General features: G+C 28.7%; 2 protein-coding genes across 2 annotated transcripts in view; both read right to left on the reverse strand.

The window, feature by feature from the left end:
• Positions 1 to 4,613, reverse strand: part of LOC100210399 (ethanolaminephosphotransferase 1) — a 58,335-nt gene extending 53,722 nt beyond the window's left edge. Inside the window, exon 1 of the mRNA XM_065814769.1 lies at positions 4,430 to 4,613. Within this exon, the coding sequence (XP_065670841.1) occupies positions 4,430 to 4,501 (72 nt within the window). The 5' untranslated portion in view covers positions 4,502 to 4,613. The remainder of the gene's footprint in view (positions 1 to 4,429) is intronic.
• A 1,844-nt stretch (positions 4,614 to 6,457) lies between these two features.
• On the reverse strand, positions 6,458 to 9,832 carry LOC124807852 (uncharacterized). Its single transcript, XM_065814770.1, has 6 exons — positions 9,473 to 9,832; positions 8,136 to 9,082; positions 7,921 to 8,018; positions 7,665 to 7,826; positions 6,907 to 7,589; positions 6,458 to 6,821 (listed from the first exon to the last, which is right to left on the reverse strand). Exons 3-6 carry the CDS (start codon positions 8,011 to 8,013, stop codon positions 6,572 to 6,574), a joined length of 1,188 nt encoding a protein of 395 aa, XP_065670842.1. The 5' UTR covers positions 8,014 to 8,018; positions 8,136 to 9,082; positions 9,473 to 9,832; the 3' UTR covers positions 6,458 to 6,571.
• Positions 9,833 to 19,907: the final 10,075 nt, after the last annotated feature.

Consider the following 19,907-nt stretch of genomic DNA (forward strand, 5'->3'; position numbering starts at 1 on the left):
TCACTGACACTAGAGCCAAGCCACTCAGTATGATGAGCATTTAAGTCACCAACAACAACAATATAGGCTGATGGACCAAGAGAGAGGGCTTGGTCAATATGATCAGAAATAACATCAAAAAGAGTTTAGTCTCGAGATGAAGGAGAGCGATATAGAACAAAGAGAAAGGCGATAGAGTGAAGTGGTGCTAAATGAAAGCACATAAAAGAATAGTCTGTGGATTCAAACCTAGTTTCACGACAAATGGGTGAATTCTTACAAGTGTAAATGCCCAGGTTAAGCATGTGACTATTGAGTCTTTACAAATTAAAGGAAGATAACCATCAACACTAAGATCGCAAGATGAGATAGCCGAACTCAAATTAGTCTCACAAAGAGCAACTAGGTCTGGTCAACTTTCCGAGAGATAAGACTCAACAGAATAAAAGTTTCTTCAAAGACCACGAATACATCTGCTTCAGCCTAATAGATGAAGAAGGGGTGCAAGGCTGGTCAACAGATAGAATCTATTTACCCCTTAAGGTAAAACTGATTGAGTAATTGTTGTTTGATTATCTATTCATTACTCAGTTGGTATAAAAAAATTAAAAATTAAAGTTGAAATCAATGTTAAAGTTTTTTGTTTTTTTAAATATGGTTAGCAATTGTATGCTATTTAAAATCATTAAATCTATTTCTATACGACTTATATTAAATATCTATATTATTTATATTTAAGGCCTAGGGGGAAGACAACCAGGGCAAGCAGCCATGGGCACCGCAGCCTATGGGATGCTGCTGGAAATATTTTTTTTAGCGGTCTTCGTAACTATATAAAATACCTTTTTCATTGACTCTAATGGATATTTCAGATTGTGTACGTACACAAAGACCTTAGGCCCCAAGAAAAAGTTTATTCTTTACTTTTAAGTCCATTTCAAAAATGTTGCCTTTTAAAAATTTCTTCAAATATATTATATATTAAATCTCAGGAAGCATCAAAGAAAAACAATGAACCTGAATGTAATTTAAAGTCTATAATAGTTGAAGCAGATGATAGTTTTACAATAACAATAGATTTTTTGCACAGAAGTGACACTTGCATTCTTATCTAATGACCTGTCCACTTGGCCAGAACAGCTGGCTGTAATAGAGAGACTGCATCATCAAAATGAATCCAATACTTATCCTGAAGAGCAATAAAAAATATCCTAAAACAGAAAAATACTATTTCTCAAATGAATTTTGATACAGGGTAGCAAGAAAGGATGAACAACTAAGAGGAGATGGCTTATATACTCTCCAGAAACTGATTCAGCTTATTGTCTTCCTTGCCAACTGTTAAACCCAACTCCAAAATCATATTTTGGGAAAAAAGAAGGTTTTAACAACTCGAAAAAAGTTCACTGAGCAAACCTAAAAGAGACATCTCTACCTCATTTCGGTTGTTCTGAGAAATGGATCAAAGCAACAATCAGGATAAAAAATTAACAAGCTGTCGATCAAGATCTTATCCAACAAATTAATAATGAAACAGAATAGTGGAGAAGCATTATAAGAAAATAGTGTCAATGATTATATATTTGGCGGAAATAATATTGCACTCTGTGGAATTAAATTAAAGCTGTACACCAAAAATTAATGGGAACTTTCTTGGTCCTATCCGATTACTTGGTCAATTTTGATCCAATTTTGATGGACCATTTACAGTGAATTGAAGATGAAGAAAGACGTTCACAAATGCTTAGTGTCAATATTAATAACTAGGTCATTAACCTCCTAGCTTTGCATGTAAAAGAAGCTATTGTGAACAAGGTAAAGTGTCGAAAGTATTTTTTAATTATTATGGATTGTACTCTAGACCTTAGTCACAAAGGTCAAACTTCATTAATCAATCACTATGTTCATGAAGAAATTGAAGCAATAGTCATCATCCAAGAAATCTTTATTGAATATGTAGCGTGTAAAGAGTCAACTGGCAAAGCTAATTCTGGTCTTCTAAATCAAGAAATAAAGTCTTGTAGGCTAGACCTAAACAACTGTAGAGGTCAAGGCTATGACAACGGGTCTAATATGATTGCAATTTAAAAAGGTGTTCAAGCTTGGATTTCAGCAGAATACCCACAAGTCTCATTTAAACCCTGTGGTTGCCACAGCATAAACATAGTTATATTAGATGGGGCTAAATCATTTGGTGAAATCTATATTGCTGTTTGGAGTTTTTCAAAGAATCTTTACTTTTTCTGCACCATTCAAGCATTGGCCACATCCCTAGCACAAAAAGTCTTTTAAAAATAATGTTTTCTTGCCTCTAATTGACAAAACTGAATCATCTTTAGAAGACAGAATGGACAAGTTCTCCAAATACGAGTCAAGGTGGGGATTCCTATTTGACCTGAAAAAACTACCACCAAACAACAAACCTAAAGAGGATTATAAAATGTCACAACAACACCTGATCGTGAAAAACATTTCAGATATAAATGGGGAAAAACTGTACAAAGAAAATTCTACACATAAGTTTGATAGCTACTGTTTTTGACAAATGGTGTAAGCAGAGGCAGAAGGCGGCCAACAAAACACTATTACCATTAGAAGCACCCAATATAATCAAAAACAAAGACAGAAAAGACCTTTTTACTAATCTGTGGATAGCACTACCAAATTGCTGGTAGTTATCAATGACAGTGGCCAGCAGTGAATGTAGTTTCAGGAAGTTGAAGTTAATTAAAAGATACCTACATACATCGGTGACCCAAAAAAGATTGATGTTGCTTAAATGTATATATATTTATCTTTATGGTAGATTGGTAGGTGGTGTAAGTATTAAAGTATCAGTGGCAGCACTATATATATATATATATATATATATATATATATATATATATATATATATATATATATATATATATATATATATATATATATATATATATATATATATATATATATACATGTTAATGCACTGATACTAAACTAGTTCAATTTTTTCACATGTTTTACAGCTTCCATTCCGAATTTCCTCTTCTCAAAATTCTTCATCAAAGGTAGAAAACTATTAAATAATTTATTTCATATGCAAAATACTGAAATTCAATCTATATTATTATTTTGATAAGGAATATGATAGTCCTTAAATAATCTGGTGAAATGATTATGCATATCCTTATTTTTAACTCACATATTTCTTAGTACAGACATATTTTCTAATTTGATAACATTATGTATAAACATAACAACTTTTACTGTAACAATCTGTTTGATTGATTGCCAATTCAATTTACTAAACATATTAACACTGTGTAAACTAATTACATTTGAAGATAGATCTGATTGCTCTGTTTTGCAGTAGCTAAAGGATTTGAAGATTCTCTTCTTTTGTTCCTAGTAAGAGAGAGGAACAGTATTGATAGTGTGGTGTAATTATTGTGTTGAAAACCAGTATTTTAGTCCATTTAGTATTTGTAAATATTCATTCAGATAACATGTTTTTTAGATTTTTTTTATTTTTATTTTGCTACATAACTAAAATAGCAAAAATAAGGTAGGATATTTGACGTTTTCACAGAATTCAAGTACAGTTCCATCCAACACAACACTTAGGTTGGGGAGAGTTTGTGTTAATCATATATTTCTTTGCTTAAATTGTGAAGTAACCACTTTATATATAACAAATAGTTATATACCCATTTAAGAACTTTACCTCTCACTTCATTTTTTTATTTCATTTATTAACTAAAAGTTTTCTGTTAATTATTTCAAAAACTCTCTTTAGGTCTAACATTATGGTCATTGCAAATTTATTTTTATTGATCAAAGATCTCCATTTAGACACAATAGTTTTAATAATAAGTCTCTATCTTCCAATCAATATTACTCAAAATTACTGTTTTATAATCTCAGTGTGGTCTAATATATGCAACTTGACAATGTCTTGATTGATTGTAATACAAGAAGAAAATAATGAAGTAAATATCAGACGTTGATTCCTTAAAACAGCTTCTTTTTCTCTTTACAAAAAAAACATTAAAAGAGGCACCCGTTGCATATAAATTACAGAGTACATTAAATACTTTACAACATACAGTTAAACATTACAAGATGTAATGTATCGCTATAATTTATAGCGATATAATTTATAGTATAAAAAGAATGGTTTGATCACACAAATGTTCCTATTCACATAAACAAAAAAAATAAAAATAAAAATAAATAATTAAGGAGGTTTAACTACTCAAAATATGACTTTTTAGGGCAAAAATTTAAAATTATATACTAAATATACTAAAATTTAGTATATTCTTAAATTTTAGTATAATTTTAGTATATTCTTAAATGTATATAATTTTAGTATATTCTTAAATTTTAGTATAATTTTAGTATATTATTAGTATTTTAGTCTAAAATATGCAGCAATAAATAAGATTAAAATGTTGAGGTTTGCACTTACTTTATATTTTTCAAATCCATTAAGTTTTTCTCTTGACAAGTATTTGTAATTAAAAAGCAATGATGAGGCCATTGCAGTAGATTATTACGCTATAATATATATTATTACAGTATTGCAGTAGATGATTACGATATAATATATATATTATTACGAACCGACAGAAATTTATAAATCAAAAAACTTAATGACTTGTTTATTTCAATTAGCTTCAGATTATATAAAACCAATGTAAATGAGCAGGCGAGACAGATTTTGGCTAGAAGCAATACGTTAAAAGAAAAACTGCAAGAATTAATTTGTACATAGTTTATGCATTGTATGCATCATTAAGTCAATCTTTTGATAACGGGCGAGGCAATCTAATGAGTCTATTTTTCTATTTACAGTTAAATTATAAGAAAAAACGATAGATGGAAAGTTTTCGAATAATCAAGCTAACTTAAAGGTAGCGCATATCTGAAATTTATGTAATTTTAAATTTTACCGCCTATTTTTCAATATTTTTTAGAATAACACTAACATCTTTATATAATATATAATTATATTTAAATATTTATTCAAATTCGACCATTATTAAATTCGATCATCACTATTTCATTTTTTTTTTTTTTTTTTAAAATAAAAGAGACAATATTGTTGAAATATAAAAAAAGAGAGAAAGAAAGAAAGTATAAAGAACGCGGGTTCTCCGAAAAGGTCATCAAGTCTTGTCACATAGAAACGGTTTTGGTAAAATTAGAACTTTTTTAACAAAAGTTTGTAAATTTATTTATTTACTTTTTTTGAAATGAGTCTTCTACACCACTGAAATATGTGAACAATAACCTCTATAAATTTCTAAATAAATATCACGCGTCGAGAGGCAATAGTATAAAAATATAATGCGAATAAAACGTCCATAATTTTCAAAATAAATATATTGTCTAGCGCCCACTCAATTCCTTGCCCGATATAAATGATAGAATCTTATTTGTAAAAGACGATTCTTAAAATGTTATGAATCGAACACAATAAAAATATATTTGTACTGGTGTTCTGCCAAATGTACATCTAGATTATCCAAAAGGATTAAATAAAATACACATCTAGATTATCCAGAAGAAACTAAAGAGCCATACAATGGTGTTGTTGAATATAAAGCAAGATTACTAAAGTAGCATACGTACATATATTTGCAGATACGCATAAATCCCGACATATGCATTCATTCTTTGTATATACATATACATATATATATATATATATATATATATATATATATATATATATATATATATATATATATATATATATATATATATATATATATATATATATATATATATACATATATATATATATATATATATATATATATATATATATATATATATATATATATATATATATATATATACATATATATATATATATATATATATATATATATATATATATATATATATATATATATATATATATATATACATATATATATTAGGGTGGGTCGAACGCCCCTTATTTTTGAAAATCAAAAGGCTCTGTTTTCCATGTGCTGTGGGCGTACTCTAGGATCAATAAAAAACAAAATTTAACTTATTTACACAAATTTTAGACCCCGCTCAACGGGCTCAAAAGTTAAATTTTTGCCCCAAAAAGTCATATTTTGAATAGTTAAACCTCCTTAATTATTTTTATTTTTTTTGTTTATGTGAATAGGGACATTTGTGTGATCAATTAAAACAATAATTCAGCAAAATAAAGACTATTAGGACAGCTTTAGGTGTTGTTTTGTAAGTTTTTTATGTTGAAACTTTGACCTCGTTTCTCAAAAGAACCCGGTTTCTGCGTAATATTAGATTTAATAGCTAGCTATCGACAGCAGAAGAAATATACAACTAGGGATAGTTTTCTTATTGTGCTATGCATAGTTATGCACATATGTGGGTTTAGAAAGCCTTTTTTTTAGCATTTTTATAAATAAAAATTACAACTTTTTAAAATTTTTATTTTAAAATCATGTTTTAAAAATAATTTTTTTTATCCATTAACTTGACATAAATTTATGAAATTAGATAACTTTTTACAATTTAACAATCATATAATCATAATAATCATAATATATATAATAATCATAATATATATAATAATCATAATATATAATCATAACAATGTAATAATTACATAACACATGTTAAATAATTTTTGAAAATTTTTGTCTTTAGTATTGACTGAAAATTTTTGTCTGTGACTTGAAATTGAAAGCATCAAACTTTGCTTTAATTCCTCATCCTGGCACATGTGTGTAAAGTCTTGAATAAGCTTTACTCCTCTCTCAGCACAATCATTTACTACAGTTAACTTTTCTATGAATTTTTTTAGGACTCGATATCCTGAAAAATTATTCCAATCTCTAAAATAAAATATATACAAGCATTTTTAAATATTTTAAATGGTAAAAAATTTAATAAAATTAAATCAATTAAGAAAAAACTTACTTTGAGCTAACTTGCATCCATTCTGTTTCTATTGCAGATAGATTTAGCTGTTGAATTAGAATCCAACTTTGAGGTCCAACCAGTTCCCATAACTCTGGAATTTTCGTTATGTTAATGTTTGGGCAAGGTGGTTTTCCCAATATTAATCTTGAAGGTTTAGGGTATAAAAATAATTTTTTGGCAATTTTTTCTCTTGTGTTATTGTCTAGCGTTTCATCGCATATAGCAAGTACAACATTTCGTTCTGTAAGAAACCATAAATGATTTTTTAAACTTTTAATTGCTGCAGTTGAAATTGTTTTATTAAATGATCCATACTTGATCATGTCCCTGATTGCACATAAATCTAAGCAAGGAGAAGAGGCTGCCAATGGTGCTTTCAAAAACCATATTGCATGAAATAGTCCAGTAAACTCAGCAACTTGATGAACTGTTGCTATTTCTTCTGCACTAATTATATCAAATTGTTGCAAATTAAATGTAAGCAGTTCTATTATCATGTAGTAGATAGCTTTTGATAAAAATCTTGCATGATAAAAAGCTATAGGTTTACGAAACTTAAAATTTGCTAGTTTATCACTGCCTAGCCAAACCAGAGCAAGTTTTGCCAAATGCTTGTAGTCACCACGTGGAAAATTGTCTGTGAACAAGGAACATTCAAAATAAATTTTGGTTTCAAAAGCCTTTGAAAAAATGTAATTCAAATTTCTTAATATGATTTTTTTTAATTCAGAAAAAAGAAATATACAAATCTCTACCTTTTCTTCTAAAAATGTTCCTTTTCGCTTGCTCCATTCAAACCTGTTAAGGTCGTTCAAATTTATGTGCAGCTTTATAGTTTCCCAGAAATTTTGAATTTTTTTGAAAAGATTATCAACTGGTCTGTTTGAAACTATCCCAGAAACTGCAAGTGCTGTATGCTAGATAATGACAAGTAAGAAAATAAAAAAGCCATTTGAACAGAACTAGAACAAAAGTATTTTATAAATAAACAATAAATAGTATGGTTCTAACCTTAATATGGAGCTCATATATGTGATGTCTGTAAGCAAACCATATTAATGGTCTGCACATCCATTTTTCTAGCAATACACATGCACCCTGCATCCAGCCTTGAATTGATTCATTTATTTGAAGAGAAAAAATTAAAAAGTACAATGAAAATTATAAAAACAATAAATTAAAAAAGTATCATCTATTATTCTATTAGGTGCACAAATTATTTTCACCTGTATTTGAAGACGTAGTGTCAAAACATTCACTATGTATTAAATCCCAGAGATTCCAAGATTCCAATATTTCTTAATAGCTTTGGCTTGTGTTATTCCACGACTATCTGTTATAGAAAGTACCCAATAAGTTGTTTTTTATCAATACTAGGACTTGAAATCACTAGTGCTAAGCGCTCAACATTTCTATTTTCACCATAAAAATACTCTTTTACTAATTTTGTATCAAAATGAATACAAAGTAGTTTACCATGGGCTATTTTAATGAAATTTTCCTTTATTTTTAAACCATTATCACTAATGCATCATTTGAATGGACATTTGCTGACTTAAGAGAAATATCAAAGTCCTTTAGGTTTCCACCAGCTGAGTTAATGACATTAGCCAAAGTAGCTGTATGTGCTGAACTCTGAATACCATATCTCTTTGCTGTAACAGCAGTAGCCTTTAAGATTTTCCTATGTAGCATAACCTCAACAAAATCTGGTTTTCTTTTATGGGATCTTGGTTTTCTTTTCTTTTGATATTTAAAATTTTGGTTATCCTCATCGCATTGTGATTCTTCACTGCTAACCTGATTTACAGTTAAATCGCTTATATATTCAGAAGCTAATATTTTACTATTTACAGGAGTCACCCTATTTTTGGTAGATTTAATCTCCCTTTGCTTTCTACAAGCAGTAAATAAGTACTTTTTATCTATTCCACCCATCACAGCTTTACGTTCTCCTCGTTGATCATTCAAAAAAATTTTATCGACATTTCTTTCCTCTTTAGTGATTTGTTTGTTTGATAAAATTTTTTGCTGCACATCTTTCACACTTATATCAAATAAGCACTTTATTTCACGTTTGTAGTTATCTATAGTACTTAAATTTTGTGGTGTTTTACGTGATCTGTTTTTTGATAGCTTCTTTCTACGATTTTCCATGCACAAGATCTTACTTCTATATAAAGAAGACACTGTTTTAGTGTTATTGTAAGATTCTAAGAATAACGTAATAAAATTCTTACATATATATATATAATATATATATATATATATATATATATATATATATATATGTAAGAATCTTATTATATATAATATATATATATACATATATATATATATATATATATATATATATATATATATATATATATATATATATATATATATATATATATATATATATATATAAATATATATATATATATATATATGTATATATATATATGTATATCTGTGTGTGTGTGTGTGTGTGTGTGTGTGTGTGTGTGTGTGTGTGTGTTTGTGTGTGTGTATTTGTTTTAAGAAATTAAATTCAAAAATAAATATATACTGTATCATTTACCTAATATAGTGGTCAGCTACTATTGGAAATGAACTTCTGTTCCAGATTTTCTTTAGTGACGAAACAACACAAGTGCTTTTAAGAAAATTACATCCTTCAGGGTTATTGCAACCAATTTCAAAACTCCCATGGGGAAACTATATCACTGAGTTTATATTGTAATTTTTCTTTTCTTGCTTTAATTAGTTTGCCATGTAAATATTGCAGAACTTGCTCTTCAGTAGGCAATTGAGATGATGGTAGTATCTCAATGGTATCATTGATCAAAAAAACTTTATGTTTCGATCTTGTATCTTTTCCCATTTTATTTTAAATATTAAATTAAATTTGTTTCTACTGTTAATATAAATATATTTTTTTTCCTCTAAAATAAAACATAAAACAGGAAAATAATAAAAATTAAAATTATTTTTAATTTTTCTCTATGCGAAAAAATCAATTTTTCTACTTAAAGAAAGTTTAAAAGCGTCATAAATGTTAGCCATCTTAATAAAATAAACAGACCGGCAAGTTGAAGGTATAGTAAAAACCGGTCAAATTTTAAAGAAACCGGATCAAAACTCAGGGTCCAAAACGCTTGAGCACAGTCTAAAATTTATTCAATTACTATAAAGTTAGGCTTAAAATGATCAAATAGACCTAAAAACTCGGATAAAAAACAGTGCCTCAAAGATATCCATTTTTAAAGTTATTTAACCGGTTATAATATGATTTTTCGAGGTGAAAATTTGACCTTTGAGCCCATTAAGCAGGGTCTAAAAATTGTGTCAATGAGTTAAATTATGCTTTTAATTGATTAAAGAGTTCACCCACAGCACACGGAAAACAGTGCCTTTCGATTTTCGAAAATAAAGGGCGTTTGACCCACCCTAATATATATATATATATATATATATATATATATATATATATATATATATATATATATATATATATATATATATATATATATATATATATATATATATATATATATATATATATATATATATATATATATATATATATATATATATATATAATTTTTTATTATAATTATTACAGTTACTGTTTTTATTATAACAATAATAATTTTTTTATTGTTACTAATTATTATTATGCATTTCACTATAAAGAAAATTTTTAAAAACTATTTATCACAAAATGTAAATACACGGTTGAGGCAAGAAAAAGAAAAATCAAGTCTTATCGCCAAACCCCTTTAAAATATAAATAAAAAATTACCTACGTCGTTAAATTACACATTTTGATTACATCACAACTTAACATTTGCAAAAAATTTATATATATATTTAAAAACTTAAAATTTATATATAGAAACAATTATAAAAAGATTTTCTAACTATTATTAATATTATTATTATTATTTTTAACTTTTATTCATTAGGATTTCAAATTTCAAATAAATAAAAAGGAGATAAAACATGAACAACAAAAGAAGGAAAGTTTGGAACTAGTATTATAAACAATATTTATATATTATAATGTATACTTCATATAAAATAAATTTTTTAGAAACTCTAAAATACAAGACAAAAAATTAAAGTGTCAAAATTGAATATAACATAAAAGAAGTATATTTATAAAAAATGAACAACCTTAATTCAATTCATATATATTCTGAAATAGTTGTTACATTCACGGAAGTTTACAAATAGTACATGTACTAATCTTAAGTAAAAACCTTGTAAATAAAAGCTACTAAATATATTGTTAATGTTAATAGTAATAATCGTCCACAGCTGTAACAAAGCAAATATTAAAAGTTAAAGGAGTAAAATACTAATAATGATAATAATAAGAGTGGTAGTAGTAACAATACTAACAATACAATGATAAAAGTATAATGATAATAATAAAAATAAAATGACAACAATAAAAATAATTACAATAATCATAAAAAGAATAATAGTCATTTAGTATTAGTCACACACATACACCTTTTATTAATGTGATTTATATTATTATCATATTTTATAAATGTGATTTATACTATACTGTGATTTATAAACTCAAATAGATAATCAAATATATTAATAAAGTTGGTTATATAAAAACCTTACACGACAGTAATTATGAAAATATTAGAATATAAAATTATGTTCATACACACATTATGTTACATACACACATATATAGACACATATATAAACACACATATATATATACACACACATACATACACATATACATATATATACATACACATACACACATATATACACACACACATATATACATACATATATATATACATACACACATACATATATACATACATACATACATATATATATATACATATACACATATATATATATACATACATATACATACACATACACACACAAATATATATATATAAATATATATACTTACATACACACGCACACATATATATACACATATAAATATATACAAACATACACATACACACATACACATCCATGTATACATATACACTTACATACATATACACTCACACTTATTCACATGCGCTTATCACAAACACTTATACATATATACGCATATCATTGGATTTATAAACTGTATTTGATTAGGAAGGAATGGAATAGGTTACTCCTAAAAACATAAATTGAATGAAGAGCTTTTAGGTCATAGGGAAGGTTATTCCAAGGTTTTATACTTTGGTTTTTTATGGACTTATATTTATAAGTAACAGAACGATGATTTAAGACTGCAAGATTGAGATTATCAGTTGATCGAAGATAGTATCGGTTATTTAAAAATATCGGTTACTTAAAAATAAACACTTAAAAATATAACACGTAAATTTTTTAGAAACTCTAATATACAAAACACAAAATAATAGTATAAAAACTGAATATCATATGCAAGAAATATATTGGTACTCACTTATTTACACATTTCTAAACACACATTTTATAAAGCATATTATTGTTACAATTATTTATATTTTAGATTTATAAAGATTCAGATCAAGAATAAATATGATCAAGAATGTAGTAAAAAAAAACACATAAAAATCAAAAGAAAAAAAAAAACATGTAAAAAACAAGTGATTACTCCTATTTATTCCTTTCGTGACTGAGTTAAAAACAACTACAAGACTGCGCAAATAAAATAACGAACTAGGATCATGTTGAATAAAAAGAGAATAAAATAAAAACTGCTAGTCAGAATTTTACAAATAAGTCCTTGTTTTTCTTTTCATAGAATTGGTTTTCAGAATATTAGAAAACTTTTTTAAAAAATTTTTATTATCTTAGTACCCTGATCAAAATATATCATGTTGAAATTAAAAATATATATATAGTTTCTTTATGTAACCTTAAACAAATAAAGAAGAAATACATAAACATATTGTTTTCGGTATTAAATAAATGAGGCATTTAAAGTGGCATTTCAAAACAAAAAATCTCCACCACTGTCATTGAAAAAAGTATCAAGGATTTCGTTTATATCAGTATAATTTAATCTATTTTTAGTCATTTTTTAAAATTGATTTTTGAGCGACCTATAAATGCAATTAACAAACAATTTGAATCATTAACTTAAGAAATTATTCACTTTTCAAAGACGAGTTTAAAGTTTTCCCCAATTGCTATAGATATTTTGAAATATTTAAAGTTGTTTATGAACCACCATAAGGGTCACTCGTCACAAAAGGGTTAAAAGTTTCAGAAGAAGTCTAATTCGTTGTCAACTATCAAAAGTTTTTGTTTAAGTTTATTTTTAAGTTGATCAAGGGAAGAAATAGTTTTTAACTTATTGTTTAAAAACTATTTTTTCCCTTCATTAGTGTGTTCCATAATTTAGGTCCTCTGATTGTGATCGAGAACTTAGTAGTAGAATAATTTGTTTTTGGTTTAATATAATTATTATTTAAAAAAATGTGTTGGTTATAGGTGATTTACTTTTTTTTTAAAATGAGTTAAAATAGGGTGATAGGGTGTTAAATAGGGTGCTATTTTATTATCAGCTTTGAATATAAAAATATAAGAATTTGATAAAGGTTAAATTGAAATACATTGCACAACAATATAAAAAATTATACAACTGGCTGGAAAAAGAAGGCATAAGTTAGCCATATCACCGAGCCCCAATAGTAACGCTTCTAAATATTCGTATCATAGCAACAGCAATTGAAAGAAATTTTAAGATAATAAGAAATGAAAAAAAGGTAAGAAAAAAAAAAAGGAAGAAATGATAAAAATACGGTAATAAAAATGTCATATTTTTCCCAAATTTGGTTATGAACGTAATTCGAAATTAAAAATAATAAAGTTTTTGTTGCAATATCATAAAATATATTAAAGTAATTGTAGGTAATATTAAAAGTAAATATTTTCAATGAAATTCTGATAAAGACATTGAAATTCTTAATATTGATTTTGTTCTTTTTGTTAAATTATCTAGATTTTTAAATTTATGGTGCAAATTTAGTTTAATAGCTTTTAAAGGAGACAGACAAATATACTAAAAAATTTCTAAGATGTAAGCAGTGAAGTTGAAGGGTATGCCCCCCAATAATTTAAGAAATTTTTTAAAATAATTTCAAAAAAATAATAGGATTGTTTTTAAATCAAAGTTTAACGTAGAATCCGAATTTAGATGATTCAAAACTTAAATATTAGCAGTTTTGTCTCAAAAATTGAATTTTGTTCATCGCATAATAATAACCATATATAAAAAAGAATTAATCACTAACTAATATCTTTCTATAGACTCCAATATAGTCCTAAATTAAAGAATTTTTACGATAATAACACTGTACAACAATTTTTAACTTTTTGAAAAAAACAAGAACCAAATTAGGTTATCTTTATTATTTCAGACGTACTGATTCCAAATATGTAATCAGTTATGCTGTAGCACGTCACAATTTTTTGTAATAACAATTTAAAGATGTAACGTAAGATGCATTTTTCTACACATATGAACAAGTGTATGAACATGTTTATTATCACTTTTAACACAAATTGTTTCCTTGTATTTAATTGTATTTAGCCTGGCGTTTGAATGCTGCATCGGGTTCATCGCGCTGCAAATTCCAGCAGTAGTCTGCAATCATGGTGGGGCTCCACTTTCCCTTGTATCTGCTTTCCATTGTGGCAATACTCTGATGAAAGTGCTCGCCATTTTTATCATATACATCTCCATTGACAGATAGGAAGGAAGGATGGGAATGAAGAAAGTGGAGCTTCAGCGACATGTTACAACCCAGTTGTTGATAGGATGCAATTAATCTGTCTACCAAATCAGCGTAATTTGGTGCAATATGTTTTCCAGGAAATCCCTGGCACACCCGTTTGAATGCATCCTATGCTGCAAGTTCATATTGATCCATCGTTCCCGAAAACGTTTCATCCAGCATCAGTTCTCGTATTTGGGGCCCCACGAAAATGCCCTCTTTAATTTTGGCGTCACTGATTTTAGGAAATTTGGTCTGCAAATACTGAAATGCTGGTTTGTCGTGATCTAACGCCTTTACAAACTGTTTCATGATTCCAAGCTTGATGTGAAGATTGGACAAGATGATCTTCTCTTTATCCACAAGAGGTTCATGAATGACGTTATGGGAACCAACCTCAAATGTTTCTCGTTGTGGCCAACATTTCCTCATATAATGTTCTGATTTCATCCTGCTATCCCATTTGCAGAGGAAACACATGTACTTAGTAAAACCAGCCTGCAATCCATTTAGTATAGCAACAACTTTCAAATCTGCACATATGGACCACCAGTGATCTCTGTATTTAATTCTGTCCAGAATAAGTAATATATTCGCATAGCTTTCCCTCAGGGTTACCGAATGTGCTATGGGAATGGAAGGCAGCACATTTCCAGTATGCAGTAATACTACCTTAATACTATAAAGTGATGCGTCAATAAACAAATTCCACATAGATGAATCGTATTGTATTCCTAGATCATCAGACAATCCACTGATGTCATTACAGAAGCAAAGTTCTTCATCCATAGAGAAGTATTGCTGCAGTTCCGGTGATCGCTTTCTAAATGACGACACTCTTGCATCACCAGCCAACAGATGCCACTCCTGGAGACGTGAAGCCAGCAATTCACTCTGTTGCTTTGTTAAATACAAATCTCGAACGAGATCTTTCAGGTCAGATCCTGTTATGAAGTGGGGTTTACGCTCTGTATCTTCTGGCAACTCGTAACTATCATCGTCATCAGAATCCTCGTCTGAATCAGAACTGTCCGTGTTTGGGATTTCCGATGGAGGTTCAGGAACAGGGAGTTCAGCCAAATGAGGAACAGGACGAATAGCTGAAGGTAGATTTGGGTACACTATAGCTTTCTTACCCTTAGAATTGCGACCTGATATGTTAACAGAACAGAAATAGCAATCTGAGCAATGATTTTGGGGTTCACGCCACACCATTGGCACCCCAAATGTTGGTCCTCCACCAGTCCTGTTCGCCCACGACGATAGTGAACTAGCGCACCTCACACAGCATGCATGAGGCGCCCAGTTCTTATTTTGGTAGCCGACTTTGCAATCAAAGTATAGTTCATACAGTTTTTTCACATGTGGTGTCAATCTTCGTCTGCATCTCTTTAAAGTCAGTTCGCCACAAATGTAGCAAAAGTTGTCGGCTTGATTTTTACAAGTTCTGGGCATTTCTTGTTTCAATATACACTGTATTATATCTATATATTACTTGGCTAACTGTAGTTTATCTAAAATAAAGCAGACTTACATTTAGTCTAATACAAGCTTAAACAAATGCAAATAGGTATATGATAGATAAATGCTAATAAATAAATCATAAACAACTGCTAATAAATATATCAAAAATCACATTGACAACTTTCATAGTGAAAATCGAAAATTTGAAAATGTGAATTTAACCAAAATTAGTGGGTCATACAACAAAATGGACATCATTTTCGTAATCTCCAAATCAAAATACATAAGGTCGTGTCAATGGCATTTCCGGTTTTTTTTCGTTGTTGTACAGTGTAATCAACCTCATTTGCTTCACTACTTGAAAATCTCTATAAAATTGGTAGACTTTAGTTTATTATTAAAAAAATACCATATTGTTTGGTCGATCGTTGAAGATTTAAGATTATTGTAAAAATATTGTAAGGCTATTATAAATAAGTTATTACTATGGGAAAAAGATCAAAGCAAAATACTAAACGTTTATATTCTAATAAAAGAAGGTTCTATGGGAACAAGCATACAATATCAAATAAAAAAATCATTGAAAGTCTCTCTGACCAACAACAAAACGCCAGTGCAGCTCCTCACTCTAGTTCTACTAATCGAGAAAATCCTGCTCCTTCTTGCTCTGTCTCTGCATCAAGCGTTTCAAGAAAAAAAGTTGAAGACATTAACTTTACAGAAACTATAGGTGAAACAGTTGAAGGATACCGACTTGTTGATGTTTCTATTTTAGCTGAAGTTTTTAGTAAACTGCCTTGCCCAGAATGTCAAAATGGGAAATTGTTGCTGATCGAAAACTTTGCCAAAAAGAAAGGATTAGCTTCATCAATGAGTGTATTATGTAAATGTGGTTATAGTTTATCTTTATATACATCCCCAGTGTGTAGAAAGAATGGATATGATGTAAACTTACGCATAACATATGCAATGCGCACTATTGGTTCAGGCTATTCTAATCTGCAACGATTTACAACAATGATGAATATGCCTAAACCAATGACAAGAAATAATTATGATAAACTTTCCAAAATTTGTGGACATGCATGTGAAACTGTTGCTGAAAAGTCAATGACAGCTGCAGCTATAAAAGTAAAGTCTCAGGTTGGTACGGAAATTGGGGTATCAAATGATGGATCATAGCAACGTAGAGGCTACTCTTCGCTCAACGATGTAATCACTGCCATATCAGTTGATACTGGAAAAATACTAGATGTTGAAGTTATTTCTAAAACATGCAGGTCATGTGAGTTCTATGAGAAAATCAAAGGAACTGATCATGTTAAATATGATTCCTGGAAAGCCACTCATGTCTCTATCAATAATTATCGTGGTTCAGTGCCTGCAATGGAGCCTGAAGGTACTAAGAATATATTTGAGAGATCAATAGGAAAGCATGGTCTCAAATACACAAACTTTTATGGCGATGGAGACAGCAAATCTCATAAATCAATTGAAAATGTTTATGGAGAGGGTATGAAAGTTGAGCGTCTGAACTGTGTTGGCCACATTCAGAAAAGAGTAGGTAACCAACTTCGCATACTACACAAAAGGTTAAAGGTATTAGTGGTAAAGGCAAATTAACATTGAATATGATAGATCGTTTGCAAAACTATTATGGTATTGCCATCAGGCAAAATGTAGATGACTTAGTAGGTATGAAAAAAGCAATTTTTGCTAGCCTGTTCCATGTAGCATCGACCAAAAAAAACCAGTGGCACGATCATTGCCCTAAAGTAAAAAAGAGCTGGTGCTTGTTTCAGCGAGATTAAATAAACAAAACAACAGTGTATAAACCAGATGTTGGATTGCCTTTGGATCGTCTAATTAAGGCTCACAAGCCTGATAAAGCTTACCCTATGAGAATAGTTATATCAACTATCGGCACACCTAATTATGAAATATCTAACTACTTAGTTAAAGCAATACAAACTATTTTAAATAAAAATAAAACACGTTTGAAAAATTCTTTTAATTTTATTAACAAAGCAAACTCATAAAATGTAGACGAAAACGAAGTTCAAGTTTTGTTCGATGTAATAAACCTGTATCCATCAATTCCACTTAAAGAAGCTACTTTAATTCTTATAGATCAATTAAATAAAGATGATTCCTACAGATGTTCTACCAAGCTTACTATATCAGAAACAAAAACACTTATAGAGCTTTGTTTACATCGTTGCTATTTTTTGTGGAACAACTAGATCCATGAATTGGAGAATTCCGGTCCTATTGGTCTTTCATTCATGGTCGTATTAGCAGAATCTTTTCTGCAACATCACAAAGAAATGCCTTCAAAATTGCAAAGACATTAAATCCTCCTCTCGACTTAAAATCTTTCTTAAGATACGTCGATGATAGCCATGCTAGATTTTCAAACATTCAAGAAGCAGAGAAATTCAAAACAATCTGAAATAAACAACACCCTAAAATACAATACACAATTGAGACAGAAAACCATAACAAAACTCTGAATTTCCTAGATATAACAATAATAAATAACAGCAAAGGTAAGTATGAGTTTAAAGTCTACAGAAAAGAAGCCATTACAAATATTCAAATAAAACCGCACTCGAATCATGACCCCAAAATTTTATGCGCAATATTCAAAGGTTATGTTCACAGGGCATACTCCATGTGCAGTGTTACACATTTAAAAAATGAGATAAACTTTCTTATTCAAGTTTTTAATGAAAATGGGTACACCGAAAAGCCAACTAAAAAAGATTGCAAATCAAATTAGGACAAAACGGTCCGTAAAGAACAATAGAATTCAATCCGAGAACAATGCTTTCCCAACAGTATCATTACCGTGGATACCTTCACTATCACCAAAGTTAAGGAAAATATTTAGAAAAGTTGGCTATAGAGTAGTTTTTAAATCAAGTCCTAATTTAAGAACAATATTAACATGTAAAAACAAATCTAGATTGCCCCAAAATAGCCAGCCTGGTACATATTTAGTTGAATGCAATTGCTCAAAAAAATATGTAGGAGAAACAAAATTACAAATTAGAACAAGAATTTAACAACACCAAAAAAGTTTAGATGATGGTAAACATTATCAGTCAGCAATTGTAACACATAGCAAGTTTTGCTCTGAAAAAATAAATTAGAGAAAACTAAAACTCTTAAAGTTGAAATACAAAAATTCGACCGTAAAGTACGAGAAGCACTCAAAATACAGAGGCACCAATGTTTTCCATCGAATGGCGGAATAAATCTCGATAATGGGCAATTTGTCAAAACTAAATTTTGGACTCCATTTTTTATATTCTTGCGCAACGAATAAAGAAGCCATTCAACTGCTGACGTCAGTTAAAAAAAATTTTTATCTAACTGTTTTTTAACGTTCAAAAAATTTTGTAATATTTTACGAGCTGATGATGCTGGTGTCCATAACCCAGTGAAAATTTCTCAAAATAAATTATTATTTGTATTAAGAGAATTCGTATTGTTTGATGTTTTCTTATTAATATATATATATATATATATATATAAATATATATATATATATATATATATATATATATATATATATACATGCATGGCCCCCACAAAGACGGGAGGGGTGGTGGTACTGTAGCACTGGGGCCCGTAGGTAAAGAGGGCCCGGTGGTAGTTACCGGAAAAATAGTAAATCCGAGTAAAATATTATTGTTTCGAATTATAAATAAATGTGAAAAGATAAGAAAAACTTTTGAACCAAAAATATAGTCTAAAATTGAAAAGTAGAAAACGAACACACATTTCAAC

This window comes from Hydra vulgaris, chromosome 12, assembly GCF_038396675.1.
Source record: "Hydra vulgaris chromosome 12, alternate assembly HydraT2T_AEP".
Taxonomy (NCBI): domain Eukaryota; kingdom Metazoa; phylum Cnidaria; class Hydrozoa; order Anthoathecata; family Hydridae; genus Hydra; species Hydra vulgaris.